Source organism: Zophobas morio, unplaced genomic scaffold, assembly GCF_036711695.1.
Source record: "Zophobas morio isolate AGI-343-1 ecotype UQ-CSIRO unplaced genomic scaffold, CSIRO_AGI_Zmor_V1 ptg000014l, whole genome shotgun sequence".
Classification (NCBI taxonomy): Eukaryota; Metazoa; Arthropoda; class Insecta; order Coleoptera; family Tenebrionidae; genus Zophobas; species Zophobas morio.
Window position 1 is genome coordinate 13,918,773 of NW_026972119.1, and position 13,585 is coordinate 13,932,357.

The 13,585-nt window shown below is 33.8% G+C and overlaps 1 protein-coding gene across 1 annotated transcript; it reads right to left on the reverse strand.

Annotated features, from left to right (window-relative positions):
- Positions 1-609: 609 nt before the first annotated feature.
- Positions 610-13,337, reverse strand: LOC135128816 (serine protease nudel-like). Its single transcript, XM_064055895.1, has 9 exons — positions 13,181-13,337; positions 12,549-13,035; positions 12,148-12,333; positions 11,962-12,094; positions 11,756-11,909; positions 1,709-1,900; positions 1,284-1,518; positions 1,011-1,115; positions 610-947 (listed from the first exon to the last, which is right to left on the reverse strand). The coding sequence occupies exons 1-9, from the start codon at positions 13,335-13,337 to the stop codon at positions 632-634; spliced, it is 1,965 nt and encodes a 654-aa protein (XP_063911965.1). The 3' UTR covers positions 610-631.
- Between the last annotated feature and the right edge of the window lie 248 nt (positions 13,338-13,585).

Consider the following 13,585-nt stretch of genomic DNA (forward strand, 5'->3'; position numbering starts at 1 on the left):
TGAAGGTCGGCAATCTGCATAATTTAAAAAATAATAATAAGTGCTGCTCATTTTTGACAAAATGCACGATACGGAAATTGTGGTTATTTCATAAATTTAAAATTTATTTCACATGCAGTTTTCGTGTTTTATATTTCGTCCTAGTCATTTTAAAAATAACTCGTGCTCGGGCTCGAACAGGTAGGTTCCCCGAATTGGGTCGTCCTCGGCCCATCTGTCCGCAAGCAATTACGCACGGCATGATGGGCCAATTTTGCGACATATAGAATATAAACGTCGACGGTCCTCCTTGACCAACATATCTTGGAGAGATTGAGGGAACCGGTAAAAGACGAGGTATAGAGAGAGTATACTTCTTGCAGAACATACAGCAACATTCCTGGCCCTGGTCGCTCAACGGTTTCTCAGGTCGATGGCCGCCCAATACTCCAAGCACTGACTAAATCGGTGTGTAAATAACCCGCGTTCATAAAATGCTAATCGACATGCTCACCCGTAATGCCAAAATGTAGGCAAAGGTGACCTATGAGGGTACCACGATTCGGGAAACCGAAAAATCGGGTTACCCGAAAGCGCGCATCGTTTAGTAAAGTGGAACTAGGGTCTGAACATTATTTAATAGAGACGGTAGCTACAAGCAGGTTATGAACAATTTGTAGCAGTTAGCGTCTTCCATAAATTTCACGTAAGGCTCATTTCCTGTTCTCATTTGTAGCCAGCGTCCACTTTCTTCGCCTCCTCGAATCCATACGACGTCGAAACGGTCTATTATAGGCTTCCTCGCTGAATTATGGGTGCCTTTAGGTGCTTCTAGAGCTCTAGCGCTGCTCCCAGAGAAGCCCAGTCTTTGGCAGATCTGTTCCAACTTCGTCGTGGTAAGGTTTCGTGCGAAACAACCGGAATGCCAAACGCCTGCGGTACGTTTCAAGACTTCCCCACTATGCATGCTACGAAGGGAATAATTAGCAGGCGATGAATACACTAGATAAAACAAGATCTAGTTGAATTACCTCCTTAAACTGGTCTTCAATGAATAACACGGACTTTCGTCTTCGCCATCCGGACAATCTCTGAATCCGTCACACAACATCTCTTGTGAAATGCACAGATCCGTTCTGGAAAAACTCTTTTTATTAACGTTAATAACACGAAATGAGTGTGTTAATGCCTGTGAAAATATCTCGGACGCCTCGAGGGAATACCTCGCAACCGTTTATTAAAAGCGCAATTATTTCGACTAGGATAAATTGTAGTAATAAATATATTATTAAAAACTGTCTTACTCGCCACAGGTGATATTCGTTGGGAATTGACAAGGACAGTTTTTCTCGTCGCCTCGGTCCCGACAGTTTAACGTACCGTCGCAAATTTTTTCAGGATGGACTGTTTCCAAATATGTTCTGCATGAACACTCTTCCGGCTCGTCGTAATTGTCCCCGCAATCATTAATCGTGTCACAAAACGACGATTTCGGAATGCATTTGCCGTTTCTACATTTAAAGTCCGTCCAGTCGCAAGCTAAAATATTGTATTATGGTTTATACACGTGTCTAGAAAAAAAATCGCAAGTATTGTTGGTTGCGTAACAGTTATATGTAGTTTTTTATTCTTGGCACTCTTTAAAATTGCAAACGGGATTTCTGCTGCACTCTAGCGTTGCGTAGCTGTATTTAACTGTTATTTGTACAACTTTCTGCGCAGAACTTACCTGGAAGCTTCGTACAGTTGGTCGATAGATGGCACTCGTGCTCTAGACGTGTACAGAAATCTAGTTCCTCGTCTTCCCCGTTTCGACAATCTGATATTCCATCACACAGAGTGTGATTTTTTATACACTGGCCTAAGAAACATCGGAAACTTTTACATTCTGTAGAATTTACGAAAAGTTGAAGGTCGTTGCCTAAAATATGTAAATATTAACACCCTAATGCTAAAAGTTTGGCACTATTTTGCTGCAGAGAATTAATAAGACAGTGTATCATTTATTTTCCATTAATAACAATTATACGAAGTACTTACGAAAATTACACTGTTAATGAATTACTCAATATCTTTTCATAATAATTATCAAACAGTTATAAAGGAGAAATTAGATATTTAATGAAAATTTAAGGATTAAAATTCACAAAAAATCGAGAATACAAGAATAAGAAAATAGAACAAAGGCAGGAATGTATGGAACCGCACCTGATAGTATAGTGGTCAGTGTACCCGCCTGTCAAATGGGAGACATGGGTCCACATAGTCATAGGGTGGTTATCAAGAATACTAGACATCCGACAAATTAAAAAGGCCTTAATGAAAATGAAGGGACAAAAATCAGACATAATAAGCGATAACTGAACTCTACACAATTTTTAAAAAATCTTCACCACAATGTGTGACATCTGTCTAGTGATTTACATTATTACAATTCTACCACTTTAAATGACTTTACATTTTTTAGTTCAAATTCAGTACCTATATGTATGACAAAGTGTCCTTCTGAATCGTTATCACAAATTATTCCCTTTACTGGTTTTCAGTTTAAACATTTTGCTTTATTTTTAGCACGCTTTTGAATTGTACTTAGTCTTTCTCCTTATCAGGACACTAAATACTATGTTTTTGAATTTTCCAATTTCATATTTTTGAATTTTCCCGTACACACTTTGGTGCGTTTTTTATTTTTGAAAATAGTTGTTCTTTCAACTGTTATGAAAATATCACCAAACATATTGTCGCTACACAATATGACTTGGATAGATAGTTCAGTGGTTAGAATACCCGCCAGGCAGGTGGGAGACGTGGGTTCTAATCCCACTCCGACTGTGATATTTAAATTTGATGTTATGTGGGTAATTTCAAAAAATTCCCTACACAAAAATAAGACAGAAAACTAAAAATTTGGTAGTTTTATGAAGTCTTGTTGTATTATTATTATTATTAAAAGTTGCAGAATATAAACTGATCTTTATTACTCGTAGAAGAAGTGGTTTAGCCACCAGACATTTTACAAAATAAAGCTTTTCTTCAAAAATTGGTCGAAGGTTATTTCGTCAGAACTTCCCTCGCCCCTGAAGTATAATAAAACATACTCAACTTTTTAGAAAATTATGAAGTTCGATTCCCATGCGAATTTTGTTTTTTTTTTAATGAGAATCCTTTTCCTTATGAGTTAAAACAAAGATATGTATGTTACGTAAAAATAAATGTAAAAAGGCGTGCTTAGCATAGATTTCAAATGAGTTTTCCCTTAACAAAATTTTGTGATAATGTTATCAACATATTTGAAACGACACTATATCACTTTGGATAGGTGAAGTATAATACTAATAATAACAATATTATATGCCCAAATTCCCCAGAAAATGGAGTGAGCCGTTCCCGATTTCAATTTTTTTATGAGTCACCCTGTATAATAAATTTAAAAACTTTTGATGCAGGGATAAACCACAAGTATTGACTTATCATCAATTTATTTGGCAAAATTTTAAGATGACGTCATCAATTTTTAGAGGGGGATAAAAACATGTACCATGCTTACGATTAAGTTTACAACTTCTGCAAGATTTCAAAGTATTCGGTCGCGCAGTTCCTGATTTAATCGATAAAATAAATTGACTCTTTCATTAGTTTATTGAGTCATCCTGTATAAGTAATTCTAAAAACATGAGTGCGTTGATAAACCACAAGTATACAGTCAACATATTTTGCATATTTCAAAGAGGATTTATTAGGCAAAATTTTGAGATGACGTCAATTTTTTTGGGAGGGAATAGACGAATAAATTTTGCTTAACGATTTACCCTGATTACGATAACCTAACATATTTACAATTTACATTCCAGAGAATTCGGTTTTGCAGTTCCAAAGTTAAATTGCAAAATATTGTTATACAGTTTTGAACTTTTTCCAAAAATCTGGATCTCTAGGGTGAAAATTCGACACGAATTCACACATCACAAGTGTAGGAGTATCTCATTAAAAAAAATATATACTATTACAAATTTTGAAGAAGGCGTCATCCCTTTGGCGGTGGGGATATTTAGCCAAATTTTTGTTAGCGTTTAAGCGCTATAGTATATTCCTAATATGCATACAAAATTTGACAACAATCGGTTCGGTAGTTTCGGAGATTACGCGTCTAATAAAAATGGACACAGACACCAGACAGGCTGAAAGACAAACAGACAGAAACGGAGGACCACTTTTTTGGTACTCTAGAAGTCATGACACGTCATAAGAGTCAGAGGTTAAGAAAAATAAGTTCCGCCCCCATGAATCGGGAGCGCTGGCCTCTGTGCTATTCAGTTGTGAGTCCCATGCCGTTTATATTTCTATAAAAGGTTGTCAAAATTTGTGTAAAAGAGTGAAAACTCAAGGCTGATTCGTAAACCACAAGTACAAGTATATGTTATTTGATAAAATTTAAATGGCGTCTACTAAAAAAGTTTTAGGTAGACGCTATCAAATTGTCGGTGGATGTGACCAGACAAATTTTTGCTAGCTCTGTAACATCTATGACATTCTTAACATACATATAAAATTTGACAACAATCGGTTCCATACTTTCGGAGATTATTCTCTAATAAAAATCGACACAAACAGAAGGATACGTGGGACTTACTGATTCGTACCCTAGAGGTCATTAAACGTAGAGAAAACATTAAAGTAGCCATTCTTTGGATGCAGCCTATTGCAATACTTCCACAGCTTACACTCGAGAAGTAAAAGGCTATATATTGTCTTTATTGGGTTTACACATGTTTCTGTTAATTTTTGAGAAAATGGTTGCATTCAAGACATGTACGTTATATTCTAGGAACTATGAAACGTCGAACAAACCTGAAATTAGCCATTCATTTTTTGAGGTGATCGAGTTTCTAAAGAAGGTAAAAAATAATATTTGGTTTTTGTGGTATGATCACTAAATTTAGGTAAATTGTAAATCGAAAAATTAAAAATTTGAAAACCAGAGAAACTTAAACCGAAAATCGCAAAATATAAAAACTGAAACAAAAGTTGGAAAATCAAAAACTTAAAAAACTTAAAAATGAAAATTCGAGGAGTTGATCGTGAAATTGAAGAAACAAAAAGATGAAAATTGAAAAATTTCAAATCGAAAAATTGAAGAAATCAAAAATCGAATATTTAAAAAAAATTGTAAATCGAAAAATTGAAAAATTTCGTGTTGAAAAAAAGAAAAAGAATAAAATCAGGACTTTGAATAATCGAAAAATAGAAACAAATAAAGAAAATAAAAATCGAATTAAAAAGTAAAAACTCCAGAAACTCATCGAAAAATCGGAAAATCATAAATTTGAAAATTTTCAAAAATGAAAATTCGTAGTTGCATATCGTGAAATTGAAGAAACAACAAATATTCGAAAAATTGAAGAAACGAAATATTGGAAACATGAAGAACATAAAAGACTGAAACGAAAAATTACAAATCAAAAGTGTGAATTAATGATATAAAGAATTGAAAAATTGAAATCTGGATACTCTAGAAATTTTAAATCGAAAAACTACAAAATATAAAAATTGAAGAAACAGGAATATAAAAACTTGAAAAATTGCAAATCGAAAAATTGAAAAAACGAAAAATTGCAAAATCCAAAATTGAAGAAATCAAAAACCGAATATGTATTTAAAAGTTGAAAAACCCAAAAATTGAAAATCGAAAAATTGAAAAATCTCATGTTGAAAATAAGAAAAATAATAAAATCAATTGAATAATCGAAAAATTGAAAAAATAAAGAAAAATAGAAGAAATGAAAACCAAATTTTAAAATTACGTTGCACATTTTTGTTTTTTTTTCCGTTTTTTCGCAAAAAATTGCACTTCAAATGAATTAGACCCCTAATATTTCGCATACTTTGGGTAAGATTGATCTACAAAAAATTTTAGATGACGTAAGGCTAAACAAATTTTTGTCCCTGAAAGTATGTCCTTATGAGTACCCGAAGTGATGTTATTGTGTAAAGTGACTACGACTCTTGGATCATTAAAATAATAATTACAATATTTTCCAATGTTGAAAAAACCTTGTGTTTGAATTTGTATAAAACTTGCGTTTTGCAACTTGACACAAATTTGGCGTTAAGATAATAACTCTCAATATAAAAACAGAAATAAATAATTAAATTATATTAAACTAAAACGTATATTTATAAATCCGATCCAAGATGCACAGCTCCAAGCGACAAATTGAAAAAATAGTTATATATTTTTTAAATAAATACAATAGTAAAAATCGAGAAAACAAAATGGGGTTAAAACCGAAAATTTGGAAGCCGCGGAAAATGAGGAAGAGCAAAAGAATCTGAAGAAAAAAACTGTGTTATTATAGTATTATGTATATAGGTTCATAGTTTACAAAAATTGACATCTTAAGAAAAGTCGCTACGTTTGGTTCTTATGGTGTTGTCAATATATTTTCAAAATGTAATATCTCCATTATTTACACACTTATTGTTCTAAAATTTTAAATATAACTTATCAACAAATTTCACTATATGTATAACTGCGAGAGCAGTTTTTTTAACAATTTATTACCTTATGTATGTTAAATTTTGTTGAAATTTTTGCATCACGTATTTTAAAAAATTGGTCTAAAGAGTTTATACAGTACTTCCCTCGCTGTCGGAAACTTGACGACTGCATGCCTATTGTGTTTTTTTTCTCATTACATTTTTGTAGTGGGAATTTAAAAAAAAATTGCGATGACGTCATCAACATTTTTGCAAGGACACGTATATCAGTTGGGATAGATGTAGTGTAATACTAAGAATAAAATTATTATATTCTCAAATTTTCGGGAAAATGAATTGGGTCGTTTGAATATTGATTTGTAGTGATCAATAAAATAACGAAACAATTTACTCACGTATACCTACGTATCAGAGGCAACTGAAAATCGTGTATGTATAAACATTCTTAATTTAAGATGACAGGCGTAACAGCATACATGAGAGCCAAACAGAGAAACTGTAAACAAAACGACCGTCGGTTTTATTGCTTCGACTTCCGCTTATTATATAAAACATTGGGTTTTATTTTAATTCTTGACGGTGAAATTCACAATTGGTTGATTATAAACATGTCTATTTCACATTCGCGGAATCAAGTGAACGCATAAAACAAATGCAGGTCTGTAATGTTAAAGTCGATGTAAATAAGCGTGCTACCCTTATGTTTCAACCGAGTTTTTCCTTTAACAAATTTTGTGTCTACCAAATTGGGTTGGTTGGGGTGTAATACTAATAATAAGTGTTGCCTTTAATTTAATCAATAAAATAAATTGACTTCATTAATTTTTTTGAACCACCTCTTAAGAAAATCTAAAAAATATGAATGGAATGATAAATCACAAGTACAAACTCATCATATTTTTTGCATTTTAGATAGGATTTATTCAGCAAAATTTAAGGGTGACGTCATCAATTTTTTTAGGAGGGATGAACAAATACATTTTGAACAAAAGTTTACCATGCTTATAATAACTTTAAAATATTCCCAAGATTTCAAAGCATTCGGTTTTGTAATTCCTGATTAAATCGATAAAATAAATTCACGCCTTCATTAATTTTTTTGAGTCACCCTGCATATGCAAATCCAAAAATATGAATGGAATGATAAATCACAAGTACAGACTCATCATATTTTGTACATTTTAGATACGATTTATTCGGCAAACTTTTGAGCTGACGTCATCAGTTTTTTGTAGAAGATAACCAAATATATTTTGACTAAAAATTTATTATGCTCTTTATAACCTTAAAACATCTGCAAGATTTCAAAGCATTCGGTTTTGTAGTTCCTGATTAAATCAATAAAATAAATTTACGCATTCATTAATTTTTTTGAGTCACCCTGTATATGCAAATCGAAAAAATTTGAATGGAATGATAAATCACAAGAAGAGACTCACCATATTTTGTACATTTTAGATAGGATTTTTTCAGCAAAATTTTGTGGTGACATCATAAATTTTTTAGGGGGGACGACCAAATACGTTTTGATCAAAAATTTACCATGCTTATGATAATTTTAAAATGTCTTCAAGATTTCGAAGCATTCGGTTTTGTAGTTCCTGAGTAAATCAGTAAAATAAATTTACGCTTTCATTTATTTTCTTGAATCACCCTGTATATGCAAATCCAAAAAATATGAAGGGAGTGATAGATCACAAGTACAGACTGATCATATTTTGTACATTTTAGATATGATTTATTCGGCAAATTTTCGAGCTGACGTCATCAAGTTTTTGGAGGGGATAAGCAAATATATTTTGACTAAACATTTATTATGCCCTTTATAACCTTAAAATATCTGCAAGATGTCAGAGCATTCCGTTTTGTAGTTCCTGATTAAATTAATAAAATATATTTACGCATTCATTAATTTTTTTGAGTCACTCTGTATATGCAAATCCAAAAAATATGAATGGAGTGATAAATGACAAGTACAGGCTCATCATATTTTGTACATTTTAGATATGATTTATTCCACAAACTTTTGAGCTGACGTCATCAAGTTTTTGGACGGGATAAGCAAATATTTTTTGACTAAAGATTTATGATCCTCTTTATAGCCTTAAAACATCTGCAACATTTCAAAGCATTCTGGTTAGCAGATTAAAAATTAAATTTCAAAATGTTGTTTTATAATTTTGATTTTTTTTCCAAAAATCTGGACGTTTCGGGTGAAAAGTCGATTCAGAGTTGTAAACTACATGTGTAGGACTATGTTATTTTATACAATTGAAAACCCATTTACTATGTACAATTTTGAAGTGACGTCATCGCATTAGTGGTGGGGATGATTAGACAAATTTTGGTTAGCGTTTTACCATCTACATGATATTCTTAATATAAGTACAAAATTTCACAACAATCGGTCGGGTACTTTCGGAGATTATCTGTCTAATAAAAATCCGGGACAACAGACGGACAGACGGACAGACGGACGGACAGACAGACGGAAATGGGAGACCTATTTCTTCGTCTTCTAGGGGTCATGAAAGATCGAGAAAACGTAAAAGTAGAGAGTCGGCCGACGGATTCGATTACAATACTTCCTTTGCTTACGCTCGGGAAGTAAAAATCAATATTTCAGTTATTTATGGTAATTCTGGAACGGGGTTTTCACCACTATTTTCAGCTTGTAAAAATTTAGAAATCATACTATTTTTTCTATTTTTGACTTTATTTGTTGGGACTGAGATATAGTAAAAATAAAAGTTAGCAACTTCTACGACACAAGCTTTTTTTTTACTGTGTATCGTTTCTAACAAAAAAAGTCGATAATACATCTTGTACGATTTCTCGAGTTTTGTAAGCTGAAAACAGTGTTGAAAACTGTGTTCTGAAATTTCCTTTAATAATTGAGATATTGATTTTTAAAAATACATTATGCAAAAATTTCACTACAATTAAAAGGAAAGTATGATCACAAATTGTTTTTAACAAAATTGCCGTTCCGTTATACCGGGTGTCTAGAAAATGGCGGATTAACTCTTCAGTTAATTTATGTGCGGGGGTTTGAAGAATCCCAAAAAAATAAAAACAGTCTTTATGGTGTAGATTACGAAAAAAATGTAATTTTATAAAAGTAAAATTGGCAATACTGCACGCTGCGTGAATACCTCCGGCTTATTTTCTGATTTCTTAGTAACGATGGTGACTGAAATCAACATTGTATTTTTTTTAGGACAATAACCATAACAACAAGTAGTATTATTAAATAAATAAAAAAACATTTAATAAGACATTTATAAATTATAAACAAAAACAAAACTAACAAAAGAAAAATCCATTAAAGCTTAAAGCATAACCAACCAAACACTAGAGAAGATGTTCAAAATTCCTGCCTTGTGCATGTAAGTGAGCTGGTAATGTTTCCAAATTTTGATATTTTTTTTTGTAAAGGTTAGCCATCACTACTTGCTAAGATAAAACTGATTTTGGGAATAACATACCCTCTACGAAAAGAGAGGGTGGGTGGGCGGGGCTAGTAGCTCTCAAGATAGGACTGATTTTGGCAAATGAGAAAGACAGGGTGGGTGGGCGGGGCTAGCATTTGCTAAAGACATAGAAAAGAGCAAATGACATAGAAAAGAGTTGAGTGAGCGGGGTTAGTAGCTGTTAAAATAAGACCGACTTTGGTACATAACACACCCTCTAAGAAAGGGGAGGGTGGGCGGGGCTAGTTCCTGCTGAGATAAGACTGATTTTGGCAAATGAGATACACTCTAAGAAAAGATAGGGCGGGTGGGTGGGGCTACTACCTCTTTAGATAATATACTGATTTTGGCAAATGCTGTATCCTCTAAGAAATTTAATTAAATTAATATAAGGAAAGACACTAGAGGCTCCAAAGCACTTTCAAATTCTTTCTAAACAGGAATACCAGGTCAGGTCAGAATTTTCCAAAAATAGAACAACAAAGTCCCCCAAAATTATTTTAAGTAATTTACAAAAAAAATCTCCGTGGGCTTCCAAAATAATACACCAAGGGTACCAAAGAGTCCCGAATTAAAAAAAAAACACTGCGACACTGACGACCTTTTCAAATTCATAAAAAATAATACACTAAAAGCTCAAAAGATTTTTTCAAGTTCATCCAGCAACAAAACACCAGATTCCTTTAAATTTATCCGAAAATAAAACAGCAGGGGACCTAAAAACAAATGCTAACATTTTAAACGTAGGGTTTTGAAAACTTTTTTGATACGTCAAACATTTTTAACTGCTTACTGATTCGCTTTAAATCAGCAAACGTTGTCAAATGGAATTTTATCAAATGATCACAAAAACAACACAATCATATCATATTCTAACTGAAATGGTAATTAAACATGGTCATGGGCGAGAGAAATATTAAGTAAAAGTTTTATTAGTAGTTATTATGATATTGAATGTGTTGTTTATTTGTTAAACGTAGCAAAAGAACCAATTTTAAAATCATTATAACTCCACCAAAATGTGAGAAGGAATTTTTTTACTATTATTTTCAGACTCACCAGTTGATCGTTAAGAGCGTAGCGGAGAGTTAATCCGCCATTTTCCAGACACCCGGTATAAAGAAAGTTATATATTTAAAATTTCAAAACTATAAGTCTGGTAATAACGGAGACATTACATTCTGAAAATAGACCGAAAATTCCACTCTGAAAACGTAGCGACTGGCCTTAAGGCTATTGCTGCGATGAAGCGGACAAGAAATAACCCCTATTTTTTCTTTTTTAAAACATTTTATAAAACTCTTACCTATAATATGTAAGTAATGCATGTAATATGGGGTAAAATCTTTGACAAATATTGTCACCAATTTTTCATAAGCGCTACAATTCTTTATTTTACTATTGATATTGACCAGTCGGTGCTACTTTTGTCGACCTCAACGTAATAACAGCCTTAAGTGTAAAGAAAGATGCCATGTGTGAATACAATAAAAGATTAATCAAGCAGGATGGCTTTGAAATGTCTTTTTTAGACATAAATATATATCTGGAATAGAAGCATTTGAGCCTAATATTTATAAGTTGATAGATTTTAAAGATATTTATAATTCTAATGATAGAGAATGAATGTGTGATTCGGAAAGACTAAGCTTTTGCTGGAAGAAAGAATAAAGTATAGCCCAGAATGTGTCCAAATGGCCTAATGTTAATTATACGTAGAAGCTAAATATATTAAGATTCATAAAAAAAATCTATTTTATGTACTTTGAGTACGTTTGTTCCACAAAATGTTAAAATCTCTTTACCCATTGCCAGCTGAGTTTTAACTTCATCGATAACCCGAAACTTATGTCCACTAAAATCGCAAGGCCCTTTTACTCCACCGTAAACGGCAGCCGTGTACCAACCTTCCTTCGAATAACAAACGATTACCCCATTCCAAAGCTCTCGTGTTCGATGCTATTAAAATAACAGTTTACCGAATTCACACAAACACTTCCACGTATTTTACCTCACAATGACCCAATACTTCCTTGAAACATCGAAAACCCACCGAACACTCCTCTTCAGCTTCTAAAACCACCATTTGACTTTTTTTATTCTCAAAACCAATTGCAACACAGTGTTCTTTAATGAAGCGCGACCTGTCAAAAAACTGCGGTTAGGTAATTCACCGAGGTAAGTGTATAAAACATACTTTGCGGTTATTCTTGCCGACTTAACATATCTGTTGAAGCAAATTTTTTGCTGGCTACGCAAAACAATCGCTCCGATTTCTTCTACGAGTGCCATGCCATCGATCAAAATTACTTGTTCGTGAGGGCCTTCCACATCCAAATGAGCCTTGCCTTTGCCAACGAGCACAGCTATATAAGCGTCTACTCTGCATAAATTTTATTGACGTAGTGCATTGTCTCGTTTAAGTATTTGGAACAGGAAAGAGTGAATCAGATGGCTAAAAGTCTTCAACTTTCACCAGATGGGTTAAAATGTGTTATGCGTTCTGTTCATGATCTTTGCAGCAGCTTGGTGTGCAGGACCGCAGCGGCATCAGTCTCAGTCTTTCCTGAGTGCCCCTCGTAAATCAAAAATACTCACTCTAATGGATCCTGGAAGCATGTTCTGGCTGTAATAATCCAGTGCGGATTGAGGATCGTTCCAGTACATCTAAATTTACCGTCCAAATAAATCACGGCGTTCCAAGGAGAAGTGTAAAGTTCCACTCGGCTGGTAACGTTATCTTGATGGAGTTTGTGTATGTTGTCGTCCAAAGACACATTCAAGCATCTGACAAAGAGGCCACCGCAAAGAGGGATCTCGTCTAATGAGGAACGGTTTCGCTGGAAGCCGTCGATTGTGGCGTTTACTGGCTTATCTGGCACGGATAATTTATGGAAAACTGTGTATTCTTCAAAGCCTAACAAATTGCAAACATTTGCGGCGATAGATGCGGCGTTGTCGACGGATGCGTTGGTGCAGAGTGGTCTCCAGACACCGAAACGATTGATTGTAATTATACCTTTCATGCTCTGCTTTGGACGTAAATCACTGTCGAACACTAATGTCCTGCCATCCGTAAGGGCGACTGCAAAGATAAATCCACTCGAAATTATTTAGTTTCGGCACCGATTCGCTAGCTACTCATTATACCAACAACGTGCTGTGTCATTAACGAAAAGGTAATGAAAAAGCTTTTGTGCAATCTTTTAAAAAGTAATGGAATGACTCACCGCAATCCCATTCATCTTCGGCGTTGATGCAGTCGCTTCGTCCATCACAGCGCCGAGCGGAGGGAACGCACTTTTGACTGATGCGGCAGAAAAACTGATCGGTGACGCACTTTGCTGGAATTTTGTATTTAACTTGGTAAACTACTGAATAAAACATTACAATGCAATTTTGACTTTCGAAAAAGTAGTAATAACGTTACTGCTATGTTTTTTTCACCAAAACTATTTACTCAGATTGGAAGAACTCTTCTCGAGAATTGTTAGGAGTTGAAATCTATTTTAGGGAAAGTATTTGAATTCTTCGACGTTGTTAAAAATCTACTTGAAAACATCGTCAGTACACGGGGAGAAAGTCGAGTCGCTATCGGAAAATACAGTATAACCTCTATAATCCGAACCCACGAT